We start from the raw sequence: 24644 nt of genomic DNA, 5'->3' as shown, positions 1-24644 counted from the left end.
ACATATTTAAAAAAAGAAGTACGACTGAATAGCAGTGATAAAAAGTTAAAATTATTATTATTATTATTATTATTATTATTATTATTATTTTAGTACTTTAATTAACAAGCTAACCGCTGGAGCTCGAGCAAGATAGTAGGGCGGGCCAGCCGTTGGTCATGTGCTATGACGTCACATCCGTAGTGCAGATCTATAGAACATAGGAGCTGTTTCAGTGGAGAGTGTAGAACCAGGCGGAGCCGCTCCAGTGTTTGACAGCGTCTCGCTGTAGCTGTGGTCACATGACTGGTTGTCTGTGGTTGAGATAAACAGCAACACAGCTCATCTGTTGTCTCGCCGGCTGAGCTCATGACACAGTCGATATGATACGTTTCGTGTTTCACATTCTTTTACCTTCATGCTGCCTCAACGAAGTATCTTTCACAAGGTAAGATGTAAAGATGTATTTGACGAAATATCCATAAAAGTTGTCATTAAACAGTAAAACAGCTATTATAGCTAGTTAACAAACAAGCTAACCTTCAGGTTAACTTTAATACCTGTGCTAACAGTCACACACCTGTACAAGGTTTCTGTTATATATCTGTGTATGTCTGATACTTGGCACATAACATACAATAACACATTCATAAGTAATGTTCTTATGTTAAACTAGCTTGAAAGATGAATAATAATAACAATGTTATGCGTTATAATGTTGGTATTTCTTGGCATTTCTCTGTCATTTATAGAAAAAGACATATTGCACTTTAATTTCCACTTGTTTTATTAGTTGTTATTTCATTATATCATTGACATTATTGAGCCACATTTCACACTGTTGTGGTGTCCTTTAGGACAGTAAGGAGTTGACAAAGTTAACAGAGACTGAGGAGTGCTCATTTGTCTCTGTTTCATGTCATTATAATTTTTAATGCTGTTAGATTGACAAAATAACCCATTTAATGACATTATTTTGGGCTCTGGTAACTTATGGTGGGCACTTTTCTATATCTTAATAATAGAAAATCACTTACCAGTTGACAATGATATATAGTAATTGTTATAGGAAGTAGGTTTCAGCCCTAATTTATTTATAGATGTCAGTGCTGATCATGGGACTTAAACATTGCTTATGTAAAAACAAGCTTTTACTTTTAGTCCAAACTGGTTTAATAAGAAAAAATACGACTTGAAAACTTAAGCATTTGCCACAGTAACTGACCTTTTCATCCTCAGTTCATCCCAAACAAAAAGGCAGAAAAGGGCATTTCGATAATATAAAACATGAATTGTTTCAATAAAAAAAGAAGTGAATTGGGCTGTTTTTTCAGAGGATCTCATGATTGGCTCACTCATACATAGTTGCACAGACAGTCACTTGCAGACAGCATATGCTTTGTCAAGAATGCAAACTTACCATATAGCACAATATAAAAGGGGATACACAAAGGTTTGGTCATTTATCGATATCTGTACAGATCTTTAAAGAATCAGTAATGACATCTAATAATGTTGTGGCAAAATAAATGCTACATGTCATAATAATAAACCTTATTTGTATCAAATCTTTAAAAAATGACAGTTAGGTTAATTTAAAACACAAAGAAAAAACAATAATACAGATAAAGTTCAGCAAAAGACTTGAAATTAAAGGAAAACATATTAAAGAAAATGTGAAAAGTCTATGAAAGTGTGTCTTAAGTGGTGTCCAAATGTGCGTTAGTGGTGGCCAGTGAAATCTCTAAATCAATGAAAGCAGATCTAGCAGAAAACAGTATATTCTTCAGTGATGGATCAATAGAGACATCTGCATCTCCACCACATATCTAATAGATAAACTCCACAGTTCCTTACTATTAGAGAGCAATCAAAAGTACATACCTTTGACACTATGTCGCTGACTGGGAACTAGCCAGACTGATTAATGCAAAGGTTATTGAAGGTCATTGTCCCACCACATTTTGTACATACTCAGTTTAGGCAGTCAGCAAACAAGAGTCACACAGATGTCTTCTCACACAGCCAGTTTTTCCAGTTTGCCTCCATCTTGTCCTCACACTGACAGTTAATGTAAATTTGTAAAATTATAAAAAAAAAAAAAAGAAAGTCAAACAAATGAGAAAACAACTTCTTGAGCAATAGAGAAATAAATATTTTTTACAAATACTTATTTGATTAATCAATTAGGTTGATAGTCAGAAAATTAATCTGCAACTATTTTTATAATTGGTTGCTTAAGTCACTCATAAATCGAAATTGCCAAAGATGACCTAGTTTCATCTTTTTTAATGTGAGGATTTGCTAATTTCTCTCTCTTTTATGTGAATAGTTTTGGACTTCCGATGGGACAAAACGTGCAATTTGAAGACGTCACTTTGGCTTCTCGTAACTCATAATGTAATAACTGCACATAATGTAATAATTTAAATGTAATAAAAGCTCATAATGTAAGAAAACCAGGAGCGCATAACGTAATAACAGTTTTGTGCATAATGTAATAAGTTATTATTACCTCCTAAAGGATGTTTTCAATTAAACATCAATTACTTATAGGAATAGTAACAAACTAATTATTGTTGACCATTGGAGAAAAAAAATAAGCAAAATATACACGATTGAAATAGTGGAAAGCGTTATTTATGTAGCCTATAAGTATTTTGTTATGATGATGATGATGATGATATTAGCCCTATTAACTAGAAATTCAATATTTCAGTTCTTTAAGATTACTCCTAACTGGATAGTTTTGAAATGGAAGGAACATTTTCTGGATTTGGAGCTCAGCCAATCATAGAAGGATAACTTTTGAATCGTATCAGAAGCATAAAACAGGTGCTCTGTTATTTCTACATCTGTGTAGCAATTATCTACAGCAACTTTAAACCTTGTTCTGATGAGTTCATTTGAAGGATAAATTCTATTTACAGTTTTAAAATGTAAGTCTTTATGTTTAGGAGGAATTGCAAATAGTAGGAATTTTGTTTTATAGCCAGTATTTCAGTTTTTCCATAGTTTGTTAGATTAAAGTTGGTAACGTTGAGCTAATATGATAAAAGTTATTTTTTATTAAACTGTCTCTATATCCTGACAGTTGTGCATGAGACAGATAATCTGTGATACAAATCATGTTCTTCTGCCTCCTCTCACTGCACCCGAAGAAAAACAACCAATCAGAGACTAGGAGTCTCTACAGCAGCTGTCAATCACTGCTCGCGAAACTTGTGAACTCCGATCAAACGGTCAAACTAGGCAGCGCTGATCAAATATGAATCAATATTCTATTACTGTAATGACTATTTCTCATGTAAAATGTTTTCAGAAACATATTTTAGTGTACTGTTTAGCTGTAAAATGAGAAAAAGTTTGCTGGGCCATATTGGTTTTTGCCTCGACTGTTTACAACATACACTAAAGTACACTAAATATATGTTTCTGAAAACAGTTTGGCAAGCAGTGATTGACAGCTGCTCAGAGACTGCTCGGCTCTGATTGGTTGTTTTCCTTCGGGCAGGTTGAAATCTTGCAAATGTCGTTATTAGCACAAGGAATATACATAGCCCCTTTCACACAGTCTGTTCAAGGCGGGAAGGTTGCGCTGTTATTCCAACTAGCTGTTCTATATAAAAGGTACAGAGGTGGAATGGGGGGGCAGAGATGTTCCGCCGCTGAGCCGACAGCGGAGGTAGTCACAGAGCCGAGCTGATGTCTGTGTAAAAGGGAAAGACGGCATGGCGGGTCACTATTTGTCACTATTTGTCACTATTTCCCCACATTTTATAGACAGATACATATTTGCTTAACTGAGGAAATAATTGGCAGATTAATCAACATAAATGCACTTAAAATACTAAAACTGAGTTTCTCCACAAAGAATCACACAAAAGCGCCACTTCAAATCTTGTGTTCACCAGAGATGTGCTCGTAAGTTTCTTGGAAATAAAGCATAGAAAAAAATAAGAAACCTTAGTCAGCTAAGACCAAAACGGCAGATTGGTCGACTAAGAGGGTTGCGGTCCTATAAAATACAGTCACTCCAGTGTTTGTCTCCTATGTGCTGACAAACACGTTTTTGTACAGAGGTTTCAAAGCTGTATGCTGCATGATTGCAATAACATAGGGTCAAAGTTTTGGGTAGACGTCATCCTCAGACAATAAGGAATGACTTGAAACGTCACATGAAACTTATTGAGATTGACTAGACAGATGAACTGTATGAAAGGGTCATTCACCATCATTGTTAACTGTTTATGGATGTGATACTTCAGACCAGCTGCTTCAGAGGATCTTTGTGCCATTCTTGTCCTGTTATGTGCTGATAACACTGTATATCTGCTGCTGTCATGAGAAGTTCTTGACCTTAACTCAGCTCCACCCCCGAAAACTGATTGAATCTTGTCAAAAATGCATCAACAAGCTACAGACAAGTATATTTTTCTCAGTTCCTGAAAAGCATTTTTCACTAAAACTTTTCCACTGCCAGCAACATGATGACGAGTCGTCACTTTTTTTCTGTCCATCAAAGCTAAACAGCAGCAGGTGTGAGAAGTGAAACTGAGAACTATGACTCAGCATTTATATCCTGCCCTAAAAAACATTATCTCTATAGACAAATCCACTCTATATAATTTAATAACACTTGATATACAGAGTTATTATTTTTTGCTTTTGTAGGTCAGCACTGCCACCAATACAGATTATTTCCAATCTATAGACGATTGATTGATTAATCAGTCGATTATTTTCCCAATTAATTCCCAGAGTTGAAGGTGATGTCTGTAAATTTCTTGTTTTAACCAACTGTCCCAAACCCAAATATATTCAGTTTACTGTCATGTATGACAAAAAAAAGCATCAAATCCTGACATTTAACGAGCTGGAACCAGCAAATATCTGACATTTTTGCTTAAAGGAACAGTGTGTAACATTTAGGGAGATCTATTGGCAGAAATATAATATTAATAAGTATGTTTTCTTTAGTGTATAATCACCAAAAAATAAGAATTGTTTTCGTTACCTTAGAATGAGAAGTTTCAGTTGGTTGCAATCTGCAACCTCACTATTAGATGCCGCCAAATCCTACACCCTGCACCTTTAAAGAACGACTAAAATGATCATTTTGATTATAAAAGTAGTTGCCAATTAATTTCTGTGTGGCAGTATCGTTAGTTCATAGTCTATAGGAGGGGGCTTTTTTTTTCTAATTTACTTTTACAGACATAAATATCAGTTTTACTCAGACCTTTAGGCAAAAAATACAGGAAGAGAAACAAAACTTCGGTAGTAAAACACAGTATTCTTGACATTAAATGTCCCACTTTCTCCACAAAATGCTTAATAAATTAATAACAATAAAATATGTGGGCTTGATCCACCAGTGCAGATCCACAGTCCCTCCAGTGAGAGTACTGGGTCCCAGTTCCTTTTGATTTCTTTTTTGAATAAAAAAAAAATCAGATTTTTCTAACAAAAGTCACTCCAGGTCACTGACTAGGTAACGTTACAATGAGTTTCCTAGGGTTTCACCCACACCTCAGGTATTTCATTCTTATCTGTTTTTTCCTACATTTTTCCCATTTTGGGATGCTTTTTGATGCTCGTGTTTCAAGCTGACCTTTGGTTTCGTGAAACCTTTTAAAAACCACGTTTGGTAAACTTGGACAGAGATGTGTGTCAAGCCAAGGACACACACAGGGGGTTTTCTTGTAAAGTAGATATTTTGAAAATGGAAGAAGAAGAACACAACCAGTCTGTTTTGTTGTTATGTGACCTTTTTATTTCTTGTTCACAGGTTCAAGTTCAGTAAAGAGACAAACTCTCGCTGAGCTTCATCATCATCTTCATCATCTCTCTTCATCGCTCTGCAGTGTAATCCATTCTAAGCATCAGTAACTCTTGTAAGTTGCAGGTTTGATTTTTCCAACATCTTGAGAAATCAGGAAGTGTCATTGTTTGTGTGTGTTTGCTGATGTGTTGTCACTTGACTTCACTTCTCTTCCTATATTTACTAGTCTGCCCTGTGTTTATCTCACATCCTCCTTGTGTCTCATTGTTTGTGTTTTTCCTGTCTTCTGATTACTGCCTTTGTCCGTCCAGCAGGTTTCGTGGACACCATGGCTCATTGAGATCATTTTACCGACTTAATATTTCCCTCAGCAATCGAGTGCCATGCAGCGTCCAAAGGGCTACTCCATCAACTCGGCCCCTTCGGAGGAGAGGGAGGACGGTGAACCCCTCATCGAGAATGATGCAGGTGTGTTTATCTTTGTAGCAGGTAAAATGTATTTTAATCAAGATTCTGGGTTTGCTACATGCCAAAACTCTCAAGACAAGTTCCAAGTTATTTCAATCATATTTATATTTAATAGGGCTGTCAAAGTTAACACGATAACGCGTTAATGCAAATTCGTTTTAATGCCACTAATTTATTTAATGCAACTTGCGATTTTTAGGTTATAGCGGGCTCACTGGCATCATATGCAACTACAAATCCTAAGGAATCCATTGGTACCAACCATGTCATACTAGCTTGTCGCGAAAGAGACTAAATAATGCTCCAATGTCAAGCTAAATTTTGGCGAGAAAAAACTGGCATGGCCATTTTGAAAGAGGTCCCTTGACCTCTGACCTCCAGATCAGTGAATGTAAATGGGTTCTATGGGTACCCACGAGTCTCCCCTTTACAGACATGCCCACTTTATGATAATCACATTCAGTTTGGGGCAAGTCATAGTCAAGACAGCACACTGACACACTGACAGCTGTTGTTGCCTGTTGGGCTGCAGTTTGCCATGTTATGATTTGAGCATATTGTTTTATGCTAAATGCAGTACCTGTGAGGGTTTCTGGATAATATCTATCATTGTTTTGTGTTGTTAAATGATTTTCAATAATAAATATATACATACATTTGCATAAAGCAGCATATTTGCTCACTTAAATACTTGACAAATCTCTCTTTAAGGTACATTTTGCACAGATAAAAAATGATTAATTTCTAATCGTGATTAATTTGCTATTAAAGATTTTGGCCCTAATATTTAAGACTGCAACTCATGATTATTTTCATAATCTTGATTAATCGATTAATTGTTTGGTCTCCATGACATTAGGAAAACTTTACAATTTCCCATATCCCAAGGTGAATTGTCTTGTTTGGTCTAACCAGCAGTCCAAAACCTAATAATATAAAATTTACTATAATGTTAACACAAGGTAAAAAAAGCACATCTTCACATACAAGAAAGAGAATGTTTGGATTTTCTGGATTTTTTTACTTAAAAAATTAGATTAAACAATTATCAAAATAGGTGCCGATTAATTGTCTGTCAATCGACTGATTGTTTAAGCTCTTTTTATATTTTTATTTAACACATATTGTGCAAACAAAGACATTCCCACTTCCAACATGACATTAAACATTAATTATGCTTTAATAAAAATATTATCTGACAAATTCAAAATGCAGAAAATTAATCTTTTTCCATCATTTCCTGAAGATGCACAACAGGCATTTCTCGTTGCGTGTGTCACCACAGTTTCTCCACATTTTAATGTATATTTAGGTTTTGTTGGATGTAATTTCAAAACATAAACAAAATAGTGTAATGTGCTGAAGATAACTCGGCTTCTCTTCGCAACTTGGAAAAGATCGTGTTTGCAGTAATGGCTGCTGCACAACAACATGCTATTTACAAAGAATCCAAAAAAGCAGAAAACTCATGATATAGTGAAGTAAATGGACTTCACCTTTCTCCTTTTTTGGATTCTCTGTGAGAATGGGGTGAGTAACTGATAAACAAATGGTCATTTTTTGGGTGAAGTATTCCTTTGATGAGGTAGCTGACCATCAAATCAAGACACGTAATCACAGGTGTGCTCTATTTCCAGATTATTATTTTTTTTTTTCACAATATTTTTATTATGCTTTTAAACACAAACACTGACAAAACCAACAATAAATCAACACACAGTGGCCACAATAACTAAACACCAGATTTAGATCCCTAACACACAGTATACATAGCACATAATATACTCAAAGAGATGATTGTACACGATCACATATGTAGTTGAAAATATCAAAGCATCTATGTATGTATATGTATAAGGATAAGGAGGCACTCAGTCTGTTACAGTTTATCGCAATCGACACTGATGCAACAACAAAACATTTTAAGAAAAATAAGAAAACAAAACAAAATAAATAAGTCAGCAAAGCGAATTTCCAATATTGCAATCTATCAGACCCTTTAGTACAATATTTGTAAGTTTTTCACCAGCATATTTAAAAAAGGATGTCCAAGTCTTAAAGAAATCACCCATTTTACATTTCAATCTGTATGTTAGATATTCCATTGATATTAGCTCAAATATCAGTTTATACCACTCCACAATTGTTGGTGTTTTTTTTTTTTTCCAGATTCATTTTAATTTTAGGAACATTTTCCAGTCAAAATGTAAACACAAGGCTTATCCACACTGCCAAGATTGACACCTGCTACTACTTCCAAATTGATTGACAGCTCTTTTAAAATGTAGATAAACTCTAGACTTAATATATGTTATTAATAATGTCTGTGTTTTAAAGTAGAAGCATGATTCACCTACTTCCAAGGTGCATGTAGTAGGGAAAAGTCTGAAGAGGTCAAAACTCGAGCAACACCTACAGTATATAAAGAACAACTTTATTGTCAGACCAACGTTTCAGCTTGTGACTTCTGACCCTGATGAAGGCCACAAGCTGGAAAAAGGTCTGACAATGATGTTTAATGTTTAAAAGAGTAGTTAAGTGGGTTTACATTCAGTTATATCAGTAACACACATCAATATCAGCAAAGCGTTTCAGAGATGGAGAGAAAATGTTGCTAATAGTTTAGCTTTCTGCTAACTGTAACCAAAGGCTCACAGATGCGGTGACGTACAGTAGCTGCTAGAGCCTCGAATCACAATATGTCATCTCAAAGGGCTTTACAGGCCCACAAGTTGGCAAAGAAAACAGGATGGTAGTTCTCATAGAATTGCCGCAGTATAACAGCATCGGGATCACAATGATGATAGGGATGATGATAGAAATGAATGACTAGTACTCGTGCAGGGGCCAGTTGCATAAACCTAGTTTAAGATTAGTCTTGGTCTAGACTGGTCTTAGATTGTCAGGTTAGACTAGTCTAATTAAGCCTGTCTGTTGCATAAATATTAACACTGAGGTGAGAGATTTGTTGCTATGGCCACAATCTGTTAGACGTTAGCTAACTATTAGTTAGCTACATTAGTTTCTAGCTAAAATGTTTTTCCCAATGACTGTGTGCTCACAGTCCAGACTACATGTAAAGATCACTGTATTCTATGTGAACAGTCCCTCCCCGGTGCTGCTCGGCTCGCTTCAACCTGGCCTTCCTGATGTTCCTCGGGTTCTCTGTGGTCTACGGTCTCCGTGTCAACCTCAGTGTTGCCATGGTAGCCATGGTGAATACCACTGACCCCAGACCAGCCCAGAACAGCTCCGTAATCAGAGCCTGTCCACTGCCGGCAGGGTCGGGAAACACCAGTGACCCTTTCCTACAACCTGAGGGGGTAACAAATTCCACTCATTCACTGAATGTTACAACATGTGTGTAGTTTGAAAACTCTTTTGATAAGGAAGCCACTACAAGATAACATGTCATCAGTCAGTTTGTTTCTTTAAATTAAGTAAGTTATGTCAAAACTACTCTGCAAAGCTGACTGAATAGCATCAAAAAAGGTAAATAACAGATAATAGAGAGGGGGAAAAGTGCACGTACTTCAAGCTCATGACTAGATTTCAGTCAGTGCATTTTGATAAAAGTTACTTTGCATTTAATAATAAATACATATTGTAAACAATAACCTCTCTCACCTTTGCCAGGTGGTGAAAACTCCTCTTAAATCAGATGTAAATGAGAGTAGGCTGCCTGTCAACAGTGTCTGAATGCCTTTTACCATATACACTCCCTCTCTTGGTCCTCTTGTCCCAGATCCCCCAGTACCCGTGGGACTCGGAGACTCAGGGCTGGCTGCTGGGAGCCTTCTTCTTCGGCTACTTGTGCACACAGATCCCAGGAGGCTACCTGTCCGGTCACTACGGGGGGAGTATCTTCCTGGGTTTGGGTGTGCTGGGCACTGCTGCCCTCACGCTGCTCACCCCTCTGGCTGCCAGGATGGGGTCATACTGGCTGTTTGCACTACGAGCGCTGGAGGGCTTTGGGGAGGTAAGAGTGTGTTGAGCAGGACACGGGAGGCTGCAGGGAATGTTGTGTGTACAGATAGGTATCTGTCTGTGTGCTTCTAGTTTACAATGAAGGACTTTTACATTTCAATTTAACAGCAATATTAGAGTAATAGAGAATTTGCTGATGAATTTTGCAGATACTGAATTTTAGTGACGACGGTTGATACTCCGGACCAGTTTGACAGTCTATTTTATTGCACAATATTTATTAAATTGTATAGAAAAAAATTCCCCTTGATGCTTTAGTTGTTTTTACAGAAGAGCTGCAACTTGCAAATATATTCATTATTGATTAATCTGCTGATTATTTTCTTGATTAATTGATTAATTGTTTTCTCTATGAAATGATTAATCAATTATCAAAATAGTTGCTGATTAATCATTTCAGCTCTGTTTTACATCCCAGTATTATTGCAGAGGGAACAGTTGAAACCTTGGATTGCTACACATCCACATTCTATATGAACAAAAACATGTTTCTGCTTGCTCTTCCTCCTCCTGTCTGACTGTCTGTCTCTCCATGTTTCTCCAGGGTGTTACGTTCCCGGCCATGATGTCCATGTGGGCTCGGTGGGCTCCTCCTATGGAGCGCTCTCGCCTGATAACCCTGTCGGGATCCGGGGCCAACTTTGGGGCCTTTGTGGCTCTGCCGCTCACCGGCTACATCTGCCAAACCTTAGGCTGGCCGGCTGTCTTCTACCTCTGTGGTGAGGGAGGGAAACCCAAATACAATCACTAATCATATACGTCATGACATATCTTAGTGTCTCCCAGGAAAGATGCCTGGGTGGTAGATGCTGCACAATAATGAGAAATTGAAACATGCAAAACATAAATTCCCTTTCAGATATAAATGATTAATGTGCAAGAAATGAGCTGTGATTAAAGGATAGTTGTTGCTGTATTTGACAAACAGAAATCAGTTACAGTAATTTGTAGTATACTAAGACTACACAAAAGCAGCGGTGGAAGAAGTACTCTGATCTTTTACTTAAGTAAAAGTATCAATAGGACGGTGTAGAAATACTCTGTTACAAGTAAAAGTCATGCATATACAATTTTACTTCAGTAAAACTACAAAAGTATTAGCATTAAAATATACGTAAAGTTCCAAAAGTAAAAATACTCATTCTGCAGAGTGGTCTAATTTTAATTACTTTATATACTAGCTTGTAAATTTCCCCATCAGTAAAGTTAACCTGTAATAATGCACATACAGGGTGGGGAGAGTTACTTTAAGAATGTAATCCGATACAATTACTTATTACCTGTTAAAAAATGTATTCAGTAACCTAATCCAAGTATCACAATATAAACAATTCTGTTACTTTCGGATTACCTCAATACCAAATGTGCAAATAAAGACAAAAGCAAAGAAAGATGATTTAGTATGTAAAGCAGAAAAGAGGAACAACATCACAGTACAGGACAGTTCTGCCTGTACTGGGAAAATGCTGTCATCATCATCCAAGGACTCAAATCATTTGGCACATCGTGTTCCTGGATTTTAACTTGGAGCCGCAGCAGAAGGTTACCCATTTACATTTAATTAAATTAAATGAACCTACATGCATATTTCCCGGTTTGTCCTGTATTATGTTTGCTGGAACAGAAATTTGAAGCGGTTCGCTCATTTACCTAAAACCATTTTTTCACGCTGGGATGCCTCTCGGCAAAAAGAATAATTTTGATGAACTATAAAGTGTACAAACCATCCTGCTTTGTGATGTTGTTCCCTTTTTCTGCTTTACATGCAAAATAATGGTGAAATTGCTAACCTTGCTACCTTATATTATAGCATCATTTCTCCTTGGGTCATGACAGTGATAATATTACTTTTCCTCTGATTGGATTTTCAAAATAATGTTCTCCTCTTTGCATGATACATCTGGAGCAGTTTGATTTTGTTCTGACCTCAGGCATTCACCATCAACCCTGAATACAAGCTACCTTTTCTTTAATTATTCACCACCATATACAGTAAAACGTTCTCTCTCTCTCCCTCTGTGTGTCTCTTTCAGGCGGTGCTGGTTGCCTCTGGGCAGTCTTTTGGTTTATTTTTGTATCAGATGACCCTCGCACCCACCGTCGAATCAGCAAAGAGGAGAGAGATTACATCATAAACTCCATCGGATCTCAGGTGCACATGAAACATTATTCGTCATTCTTATTTACAGTGACACGCAGCTCAGGTCTCTCAAGCTTGCTCTACCTTTTCTGGTAAAAAAAAAGTAAATAGCAGTGATTAGAAATGACAAAAGAGGTCATCTTTTAAAAAATGAAAAAGACCCAGAAGAATGAGATGCTCTTCTTTACTGCAGCTCCTCTTTGTTGATGAGATTTAAACTCTGGCCTATTGCAGCTTTAAAGGGCCAGTGTCTAGCAATTTGGAGGATCTATCAGCAAAAATGTAATACAATATTAAGAACTATGTTTTCATATCAGTATATAATCACCTGAAAAATAAGATTTGTTGTGTTTTCATTGGCTTAGAATGAGTCCTTCATGTCTACATAGGGAGCGGGTCCTCTTCACGGACTCCGCCATGTTTCTACAGTAGCCCAGAACAGACAAACCAAACACTGGCTCTAGAGAGTCTTTCACATTTTTACGTAACCTGAAGGCCACCGTAGTTCTCTGACACGCTTGGAAAGGGAGGGGTGAGCAGTCCCTTTAAATCTTAATACACAAAACTCAAAATATTACTGTGAGTCCACTGTACGAGTGGTAATATTTCTTTTGCCACATTTGACTTTTAACAACACTTCAGTCCAGCTGTGTGTCAGAGAGGGAGTTTTAGATGAATAGAAACTGAGTTGTCCCTCGCACCTCTACTCCATATTGGATAGTTTCTCTTCTTGCAGTGTCGTGTTGTTCTTCAGTTCCATCTCAAACTTCCTGTTTCCCTTACTGTTCTCTCTTTCTCTTACTTTCTCTTCCCCTCTGCTGTCCTTGTGTTGAGAGAGAGAGAGAGAGAGAGAGAGAGAGAGAGAGAGAGAGAGAGATAGGCTGGCATTATGTCGCCGTTGTTTGGTTCAGTATATAAAAACAAAGCTGCCGTAACAGTGGATCTTCTTCACGGCAGTATTGAGGATTCATCATTCATCATTCATCATCAATCATTGAGATTGAATCTCTGTGTGAAAGGGGCTACAAACATCGGCCCGACTCTGTGGAACAACTTTGTCCCCCCATTCCGTCTCCGTACATTCTATACAGAACAGCTAGTCAGAATAACGGCGCAACAGTCCCTCCTTGAAATGGACTACAGAGTGAATGAAGACAGGGAGAGGAGAACCAAGCAGTGAATCGGAGAAATAAAATTTTATTTTCTGATTGTTTCACGTTGGTTACGTTCTAAAGCACAGATAAACACACAACTTACTCTGCACACATCTGCACAACCCTGTGGGAAGGTGCCGCTTTGCCGGATTTTGAATGAATGCAGCCAAAGGGCAGACTTCATCCTGTCCGCTGTCGCTCAGCGCTGCTCTCGGACGCTTTGTATCTGACAGAGCTGAAGGGGTGCTTGTGTCTCGGTATCAGACGTCCCAGGGGCATGACAAAGTGGCGGTATGAGACGACGTGAACGGGATGCACACCCTGCGCGTGTTATTTGCTGGGGGTTACACCCCCACATGGGGCCAAATGTCTGTTTGCTGAAACCCAGAGGAGTCCCGAACACAGCAAAATAAGCTACCTTTAAACTTAATGAAAGCTTCCCTTTCATTGCATTACATTCTCTCTCACATTGAATCGTTTTTATCGTATCATAATGTCAATGATAAAGATAAAAGGATATATTGTGGGCATTCTTCGTCATACATGTGTAGTGTTTTCTAAAGATCTTGTCATCAATCTGCAGGGTACAGGTCACGGCTGGTCCTTGCCCCTGCTGCCCATGCTGCTGTCGGTCCCTCTGTGGGCCATCATCGTCACCCAGATGTGTTCAAACTTTTCCTACTACTCCCTGCTCACCTCGCTGCCCACCTACATGGACAACATCCTGCACTTTGACCTCAAATCGGTGAGGTCTCCATTCATTTGTTCCTCTGTTTCATCTCAAAAATAATAATGAAAAATGTCATTAAATAGCACTTAATCTTTCTCATGCTATTTTTAACTATTGACTTCACTTTACTGAAGGTTGTGGGTAATTGACTAAAATGAAACGTTGTAGTTGTGCTTGCTTACCTGAATATGTTCCGTTTTAGTGTCTAAGTGACTAATAGGGACAACAATTTCTGAAATTGGTGCAGTATTGAGGGAAAACACTGCAGACAGCAGCTGCAAAACGAGCTGTGAGGGCAGGTGAGCAGCGTCAATGTAACGTTACGTCCACTAAAAGTGCTTGTTTTTGCCACTGACGGGCTCAGATTGTTATTATAAGTGTCTGACAACATCATGGAAAGGACCCTACAGAGAAATAAAACCTTTTTCTTACCTTTCGCTTGATCTGGTCTGTTTTATTATTATGTCCAGGTCCAGCTCAAGGAGAAGTGTCGTTGTGAAATGTAAATATCCATAATACTATGGCTCCAATAAATAAAGGCGGAATTTGAATTCAAAGACCTCCTCCGCATTGTGGAAATCATCTAAATATTCAGCCATGACATTGACAATATTTTAGATAACACTAAGCTACGCTTTCTGTACTCCAACACAACAAACTCTGGCCGGCTGCCACTTGTGTTTCCACCATGGATGTGTTCCACTATTCCACCGTTGTCTTCCAGCAACATGTCACTTTCAGAACGAGACTTCTCCTTGAGCGAGACTCTTTCAATAATGTTGTCAGACACTTATAATAACAATCTGAGCCTCTCATGGCAAAAAACAGCACTTTTAGTGGATGTAAATGACGGTGCCAGCTTGCCCCAATAGGATTACATTGCAGCTTCCCTCTACAGTGCTCTCCCTCCATACTGGACCAATTTCAGAAGTTGTTGTCATTGGAAAATAGGGTCCAGGTTTTTACAATATTGAACTTACCCTTTACGGTGTTTTAATGTATGAATCTGCTTTTCGGTTTTTAAATAATGTTAGCTGTTTTCTATCACTCAGTCCAGTGTAAAACAGATCTTGAACAAAGTAATTGTACTCTTATTCATTGCAAACATATTAATTACTGATCTTTAGAGGTGCTGACAGGCAGGTTTTTTTTTTTATACCTTTAGACAGAGCTACGCTAACAGTTTCCCCCTGCTTCCAGTCTTTATGCTAAGCTAAGCTAACCAGCTGCTGGCTGTAGCTTCATATTTAGCATACAGAGTGGTATCAATCTTCTCATCTAACTCTCGGTAATAAAGACAATAAGCGTGTTTCCCAAAGCTGTTTCTTTAATCTTTACCAAAGTGTCATAAATGATTTTGGAGTTCCCATCACTTACATGCTGTACATCTTTAATACGACCCCGATGCTGTGTGACAGGACACTGTAATATGCTTACATATGCATCTTTTAAAACTGGACAAAGTCAAGCAACCTGTAATCATCAAATCTTTCGCAGAATAGGACAACAACTGACGAAATCTCTCTGTCTCCGTCCAGAATGGTTTCCTCTCTGCTCTGCCGTACCTCGGTGCCTGGTTGTTCTCGATGCTGTCTGGTGTCGTGGCGGACAGCCTCATCGAGAGGAAGGTGTTCAGCACCACCGTCGTACGCAAGCTCTTCACACTCGTAGGTAAAAGAAACGTTTCCTCTCAGATCCTCTACGTGTATGCACCCTCCCTGTGTTGCATGATTGCTTCTGTGTCTGGCGGACTGTCACAGGACAAGAGATCGAGGTTTAGGGGAAGTGAAGGACTCTGAGATGTGATTTACATCGGACCGTTTGACTTCATATTATAAAGTGCAGTCTGTATTCTACTTTTGACAGTATTGTTTTGGCTCTGGCACAAAGGGTGAGTGTGCACTTCTATTTTTGATGAACCTTGTAGAAGTTGATTCCCGTTTTACACAAACCCACACTGTAATATGGATGTGAAAACCCTTAAAGCTGGAAGTCAGCTTTAACCTCATAGTCACACTTTCATTTAAAACACAGTGTGATGGAGTACAAGGGCAAAACAATGAAAACATGTTACTTTCCAAATATGTACGGACTGCACTGTATTTTGCTTTGTGAAAAACAGTGGAAACAACAGTGTTAGACATTCAAAGTGTCCTGTCTGTCTGATGGGAGGAGATGAGTGACTTATCATCTGATATTGGCAAGCTCTTTCTTTGGAACTGCTGAGAGTTCAATTCTTCTAGATATATTTAACAGAGATCAAGAGAAGATCAATTATTAGTCACAAGATGTTTTTAATTTTTTTTTTTTTTTGACAAGCTTAAAGACTCATTCAGCAGGACAGTCTGCAGTAACAAAGGAGCAATTTGATTGGAGGGCAATGATTACATGTGGAACAGTACATTACATGCACTCTATTGCTTACAAGTGTGAGGTATTGCCACTTACAATGAGTACTTCCATTTTGAGACATTATACATTGTACTCAAGTATTTTTGAGAGAAATCTTGCAGGTTTGGAATCTGCTAGATTTATCTAATGGCCCAAAGTAAAGCATAGAAGCTCTTAATATTTAAAGTGGCAATAGGCAGAATGTTTTTAGCATCATTGCGCAAAAATTCAGCATATTGTAATTCAAGTGTTCTGAGAGAAATCTAGACTTCTGCACCCCCTTCATGGCTCTGTTTTCAGGCTTTGGGAGGGAGACTTTGATCAATCACAGGTCATCTCAGAGAGAGAGCATTCCTATTGGCTGTTCATTCAACGGAGGCAGCTGTCAATCACTCGCAATCTCTGATCAAACGGTCAAAATAAGCAGCGCTGGTGGGCGGTGCTTAGTATTTCCTCAACTGATCTCAACATGGCTGCCGGGTCACAAACTTTCTCATTTGACAGATAAACAGTACACCACAAGATGAATCTGAAAACATTTGAGGAGAGAAATAGGCATTACAGTAACAGAATATTGATTCATATATGATCAGCGCTGCCTAGTTTGACCGGTTGATCAGAGTTTGTGAGTGATTGACAGCTGCTCAGAGACGGCAAGGCTCCAGCTCGGCTCTGATTGGTTGTTTTCCTCCGGTCTGTGAAATCTTGCAGATGCCGTTAGGAGCACCGGAGGAGACCGGAGGACACAGAGGCACAAGATGCACAGATTTTTTTCAGATTACCTGTCTCATGCACCACTGTCAGGATGTAGTGACCGTTTTATGAAAATAACTTTTTTTAATCATATTTGCTCCAGTTCTACCCACTGCAGCTTTAATGCATTTTGAAGTAATTAGACTTTTGATTCCACCATCTGCAATACTGAAATATTTGTATCAATAATCTCACCTATTGAAAGGGATCAGTTTTCAGAATATGTAAAAATGATGATTTTATTTACTCCACATATGAAGGTACTTTTACGCAAGTTAATGTTTAAATGTAGTGTATGTTTATTGTAGGAGTATTCTTCCATTATGGTATTGCCACTTCTACATAAGTAAAGTTTTCCACCACTGATTAATCAACATAAGAACAAACTTCCTCTTATTTTTGTTCATATCCTCGATTTGTTCCTCTTTTGTTAGTACCCATTGATTTCAAGGATTCACCACTGTATTCTTATTTTTGCTCTTCTCTTGGGTAAGAGGATTTTTTTTGGATTGGTCGAGAGCACTCTTACCAAGATAAAAAAAACATCTTGTTTTCACAGTCCACAAATTAGTTGTCCAATGCAAGGAAACACAAGTTTTAAATTTGAATAACATGAATATCATATAATCACATTTAGATTATTAAATGTTTTAGAGTAATTATAATAACTGGATTATTACATTTCTCGGCTAAAGAAATACTAATAGTTCATCTATCCCAGTTTTCCTGTAACGCCAGTACTGACGCTCTGGAAAATCACATGTTTACTTTGTTGAAGTTTATTTAACAGTACCTCAGCTTCACTAAAGCAGAAGTTCTTCTTCTTCTTACAGCCTGTTTTTGGTGGCATCTCTTCAATTCTTGGGCATGTGCCGAAGTATTTTGCACACGGCACAACACCTGCCCTTATATATTGTTTAGGGAGCGTTACCTATACTAATAATACACAATCGGCCACACGCCTCCAGTTTATGATCAAGTGGGATTCATCATTCAGCACGCCTGGGTAAGAGCTGGTTTAGATGGTTGACATCGTTTGGGGCGTCTGGAGTCTTATTTTTTCTCTTAACAGAAAATTCAGAGAAACTATAAGAGAAATTGAAGAGAATGTTGCTGCATGAGGCCCATTATTTCACTCACCAAGGGGAATTATAGTTTTACTTGTCCTCTACAAAGACTCTTAGTTTTCAAAATGTCCTTGTGACAAACAAATATGGAAGTGTCCTCTACACAGGCAGCGTTGGGCTGGTTTTCTGTTAGTAAGTACAGTATTTAAGGAGAAATACATTCATTACAGACCAAAAACCAAATGAAAATGTCTCTCATGTTTTACATGGAGTAATGCTGCCCTCATCTGGTTTAGATTCAGTATTGAAAAGATGACACAAACATCCAGATGTACACTCAGAGAACAGTGTTTTATGTTTTACTAATTGTTCCAGCTAAATATTAAGAGACACAAAGAGAACCAGTAACACCAGTGATGTTTTCTCAACGTGCTATTTCCTTCCCTTTTTTACATCTACTTCCTCTCTGCAGGTGTGTTGCCAGCGGCAGTTTTCCTCGTGGCTGTGAATTACGTCGGCTGCAGCCACATCCTCACCGTCACCTTCCTCACACTCTCCACAACCATAGGAGGGGTCACCGCCCCCGGAGTCTACATAAACCAAATAGACATCGCTCCTCGGTGGGTGTTACCGTCTATACTCACAAATTCTGTCATTTATTAGGACTAGGGCTGAATGTGGCCATTTCAACTTCCCAGAAACCCAGTGCGACGTCCTCAAAAATATTCAGTTTGCAAAGATATGAAACAGAGAAAAACAGCAAATTGTGACATTTACCAACCTGAAACCAGAGAATGTTTTGCTTTACGAGCTCCAGTTTTGGTCCTCCTGACTTCTAAATGTACATACAGTTTGTGTGATACACTAAATTAAATGTAGTAACTGTAACATAACTCATTAGTTCATGGAAAGTAGTACATTTTAGGCTGATAACTACTCACCTTTTCTCTGTCTTTGTATTTTAAAGAAATACTGAAGGATATTTTTCCTCTGTCTCCTGCAGGTATGCAGGATTCCTTCTGGGAATCACCAACACATTCGGGACCATTCCTGGAGTCCTGGCACCCATTGTTACAGGATACTTTACTGAGGATGTAAGTCCCTAAGAATGAATGATTTGTTCAGTCTCTTAAATGACCTTATATACACATACACACCATACTTTAGGCCTTTTAGTGACATTCTTTGGCCGAACCATTGGATGGCTGATCTTTAATATTTTAGATATATAAATATTTTTATGCAAGCAAAAAAGATCAGTTTTGTTCTCCATAAAATGAAATTGAAGCCTGTGAAACAACGTTTAGACGATCACAGTGTACTCTAAAATGTAAAGTTTAGTTTAGTTTCATTATGAGAAGGAGGACATTAAAGCTAGGGTTGGTAATCTTCTTCAAAAAAAATTTTTGTTATTTTGTTGAAATTCTCATCACATCCCGACAGCAATCAATAAATCAAATGCTCTGACAAGAAAAAGAACAAAAACCCTGTATCTGCCTGTCGCAGGCCTGTAATAAGCCCGTCCAATCATTTCACTCGGCCCTAATGAAATGATTTGTTGGGCTACCTGTCTTTGCCCGTGCACTCACTGTGCATCACCGGAGTATTCTACAAGCTGCTAGCTTGACAGCTGTGAGTTTTAACAATAGTCATGTTCGTTGTTCATGTTCATAATGATAATGTTGGGGGAATGGCTTTGGAGGGAGGCCTGAAGACTTCGGAGCTTTTGGAGCTAGTGCTGCTAGCTGCTTTCATGGGAAAAGAGTTGCCAACACTGGGCTGGGTTTTTAAAATCTAGTATACACTTGCTAGTTTCTCAACATTACCAACCTTAGCTTTTAATTACACTCATCTACAGAATTAAAAGGATACCACAATAAAGTCCCAGACTTATTCCACCGGACTGTTGTTTGGACAAAACCAACATTGTGAAGGTGTCACGTTGGGCTCTGGGTAATTGTGATGGTATTTCTCACTATTTTCCCATTTTTTTACAAACAAAACAATCAATCCATTAATGGAGAAAATAATCAGCAGATTAATCCATAATGAAAAAAGTAATAATAAATACTTAAAGATTAGCTCCACGTCAACCAACTACAATAGTAATTCCTGCTTTTACATTAATGCATGAGCAATAATAATTCAAGGATATAATATATAATAGTATAACAGTCACAGGGGACATTTTTCTGCATTGAGTACTTTTACTTCTAATATTTTAAGTACCTTTTCATTATTATATTTACTTACTTTTACCGCAGTAACATTTTCAATGCAGGATTTTTACTTGTAACAGAGTATTTTCACAGTGTGGTATTAGTTCTTTTATTTAAGTAAAGGATCTGAATTTGAAAAACAACTCAAAACAAAAGTCTCTGCAAACTATTTTTTTTTTTTTATAAATGAAATGAGCTTCTCTCTCCAGAAACCTTGTTCTGTTGTTCACTTTCTCCTGGGTCTTTAATGTCATTCTCTCTCCACCCCATCTTAATATCAGTTTTTCTGTTATCAACCCTGATATGCAGACACATTCAAAGAGTCTCAGTAACAATACAGTACATAACGGGTTCTTCTTCTGGTTGTCAGCACACCCTGGCAGGTTGGAGTAAGGTGTTCTGGTTGGCAGCTGGGGTCAACGTCTTCGGCGCTCTCATCTACACGATATTCGGCAGCGGGAAGCTCCAGCCGTGGGCCGTCACCGGGGAGGAGAGAGCAGAAGATGAGAAAGACAGGAGCGGGTCCATCTCCACATGAAACATGTTACAGAAATATTCCACCAACAAAAGTGTCCGATGTAGTACAGCTTTAAAAGACAGTTGGATATATTTTAACCCAGAAAAAGAGCTTTAGAGTACTACCTCTGTAAATTGGTGTATATATTACAGAAATATATGTAGTATTCACATTTAATATTCACACAAATATGAAGTGTGTGACAGGTGTACATACAATAGTATCTGCCAAGCACAGCATATCATTTATATCAGTGGACCAGGATAGTTTGATCAAGAATAATTGAAAATGTTTTATCAATAATATCTGTATATATAGTGGATACTCAGGTGAGCGTTTGAACTGATTTGAACTTCCAGCAAAGAGATTATAGAGCAGTTTTATACATTGAAATCTCATTTTAGGCACATTTTTAAAGTAGGAAAAAACACCTCCGCTGGATATTCACTGCCTTCACCAATCAGGAAAGTGGGACTATGTTAACTGTTTTTAGTGTTGTAGAAGTTCACTGAAGCACAATTTAAGGTACAACTCTTTGTATTAGATGAATATTTACATTATAACCAGTGATATTTGCATTGTGTAATACATGCAGGGTTCCTACACATTTTCCATTTCAAAATTTCCAGACTTTTCCAGACTCAAGTTTCCACAATTTTCCGTTGATTTCTCAAACCATATTTGACTTTGTGACTTGCAGAGGATGCTGTGATATGACTAGAGGGCTTTGGCCTTTGCATATGGCTTACAATTGCCATGATTTTATACAAAGCTGGCATCCATCTTTCTTTTCCCATTTGGAATCCTTAGCAAACCAGACTTTATATTTGGGATTTTCCAGCCAGCCCCTCTGAAACCTTGCATTTACCCATTGTGGCCGTTCAGTCCAAACTCCTACGCAGAAAGTTGGACAACGTTCCACTTTCAGAATTCAGTTCTGTCCTCCCAAAATATTGGTGGAGACAAATCTGAGAATTATCAATACCAATATTTAAAGTATTAGACTCTGACAGGCAGCGCTCCGCTCTGTGCTATCTGCAGCTGTGAGGGCCAGGCTTACCCATGCTGGGATTGTACATTTAAACTGGTTAAAACTCAATAAATATCTTTATAAAAAATAAAAAGAAAGACTGGCCCTCACAAGACCGGCCCACCAGGAAAATACCAGAGCTTCCCAATGGCCAGTCCGCCCCTGGCTCTGCGTAGGAGTGTCCGCTCAGTCGCACGCCATACTTCTGGCTTTCGACGACATCAAGCTCGCTCTGGCTCCAGTTCCCTTTATACATCCATGTCTGACCTGTGATCTCTCACACAGTCGTAAACATTTTGGATGCACTGACTGCTCCAAACACCATGAAAAACACGCTGCTTGTATGATCAATTTATTTTTAGAAATTCAGAATTTTATATTTTATATTTTATATTTTTTCTTTTTTCCATACTTATTCAGACCTTGAAATTACTCAAATCAAATTCCATACTTTTCCATGTTGCGTAGGAACCCTGTACATGGCCTATACAGCACCTCAGACCAAAACAAATCCATTTCTGTGATCTTTTTTGTATGTTTTTAAGTATTTCTTGAGCTGTGAACGAGATGGGACCGTGTGTTTTATACTATACCACAGGAAGTGTCATCAACCACTTGAACTTAAGCTGCTTTGTTTACGGCTGTGTCTGTTTTCTGACCACTTCTAGACTGTCCTGCAGGACCAAAATAAGCACTTTTCTCATACAAGAATTAGAGTTGTTCCGATACCATTATCGGAAATGAGTCCGACACTGTGCTGTACTGTGTCCGTGCACCGATCCGATACCATCATTAACCCAGAAGAAAGTCAACTTGTTTAACCGGAAATCAATTCTTCTTCACCGCTCCAAAACAGCAGCCTCCACTGTGCCTTTGCCCCGGATGTATCATGGCTGTCCACTATCCATACATGGTCGATACGATACTGCAAGTTCAGGTGTCGGAATCGGTATCGGGAAGGAAAAAATGGTATCGGAACATCTCTAACAAAAATACACCAAAAGCCTTATATCTGATAACAGTGGCAATATTTTGCTAAATAATCTTTCAAGATGTTTTTTTTATCAAATATATAGAAAGCTGTTTTTTTTTGTTTCATCCAGAAAATGATAGCTCAGTATTTCAATATTTTTTAGTAAAAGTTCCATGAACTATGACTTAATTTTTGAGTTATGTTTCTAAGAAATATGTGGATTTGCAGTGTTTTTAATCTCTCATCATTCTTTTTATAGAAAACAGGACTCAACCATTTTTCGTCAACTCATGCCGTATGTCAAAGTGCTCTGTGATTGTAAAGATATGACGTTTTTTAACGGGTGCAATAATTTATTTACCTTCTCTGTGCTTTGAAAATGTGAGGTTGTACAAATTTGTTATATATGTTTTACTTTATATTTTATTGTGAAAAGAATCAAGTTTGTTTTACTGAGCAAAACTAAAAATCTGTGGCCTCTGAGTGGAGTGTGTTTGTTCTGTTCAGACTGTTGTGTTGGTGCAGATTGTTTTAATCTTACAGTCAACGTTAATTAGCACAGGATGTGTATGTGTGCATGACTCTCAGATTGACACTCAGGTCTGCAACAAAGTGAGACAAAGAGGCAAAAACCTTCATTTAAGTGTTTCAGGGGATCAAGATTGAAGGATTCAAGAATGTATTATTGTCATTATGAAATGTAGTTGTTGCCCCGTCCACGCTACACACACAGAAACTGTAGAAACAGATGTTCCTCTTGTTACTGAACCAATCATGTTGAGGTGACGTCTCTTTTGCTACTGCCCCCAGATGTCACAAAAGTTCAGTAGTTGCAGCTTCCTGTGTCCCATCATGACATAACAATGTACAAAAGTGAAAAGGACATCAGCAGGGCCAAAGTCCTGAGTCCATATACCCCCAACACGACCCTACATACCCTTAAATACCACATACCCTTCACAGGTTGTATCATCATTCAAGTGTTTAACAATATGTTATTTTAATTAAGAATATTGACTGTAAAATATACCAGAATCAGCTTTATAAAACTCCTGGGTAATGTAGGAAGGTAAAACCCCACAAGGACATGTCCTCAGTGTCCTCTATAGGCAGTATTTACAGCGTCCAGCTGGACACGTCATTGCAGGGTAAACACAGGTGTAATTGATCATATTAATTATGGTCCCATTCTCTTTAGTGTGTCACAGCCAGTCCAGTGAGCCAGCATGTACAACAGGCTACCAGGGCACCTAAATGGATCAGGGCCATAATCAATATTATTCAATACACCTGTGTTTACCCTGCAATGACATGTCAAAATGGCTGCTGTGAAAAGGTTCTATTGTACCGTATATACTGTAGGTGGTGGGCCGAAGGCTGCTACCTGCTTTACTGTTTTAAATGATCGACCCTCAGCGATACAGTAGCTGTTTGTTTTTTCATATAAACTA

The 24644-nt window shown here is 38.1% G+C and overlaps 1 protein-coding gene across 4 annotated transcripts; it reads left to right on the top strand.

Moving 5' to 3' along the window:
- Nucleotides 1-207: 207 nt before the first annotated feature.
- LOC141753966 (sialin-like) lies at nt 208-23676 on the top strand. Of its 4 annotated transcripts, none has more exons than XM_074612690.1 (12): nt 208-427; nt 5771-5876; nt 6136-6232; nt 9338-9555; nt 9978-10211; nt 10764-10938; nt 12253-12371; nt 14097-14258; nt 15782-15914; nt 18927-19074; nt 19458-19548; nt 21044-23676. In XM_074612690.1, exons 3-12 carry the CDS (start codon nt 6148-6150, stop codon nt 21209-21211), a joined length of 1533 nt encoding a protein of 510 aa, XP_074468791.1. In that variant the 5' UTR covers nt 208-427; nt 5771-5876; nt 6136-6147; the 3' UTR covers nt 21212-23676. The 4 variants fall into 4 exon arrangements, with proteins under 4 accessions (XP_074468791.1, XP_074468790.1, XP_074468789.1 ...); XM_074612689.1 differs by having other exon boundaries at nt 6076-6232; XM_074612688.1 differs by having other exon boundaries at nt 209-427; nt 6079-6232.
- The last annotated feature ends 968 nt before the right edge of the window (nt 23677-24644 follow it).

This window comes from Sebastes fasciatus, chromosome 17 (assembly GCF_043250625.1).
Source record: "Sebastes fasciatus isolate fSebFas1 chromosome 17, fSebFas1.pri, whole genome shotgun sequence".
Lineage (NCBI taxonomy): Eukaryota > Metazoa > Chordata > Actinopteri > Perciformes > Sebastidae > Sebastes > Sebastes fasciatus.
Note: the sequence above shows the minus strand (reverse complement) of the source record. Positions and strands in the feature narration are given on the sequence as shown.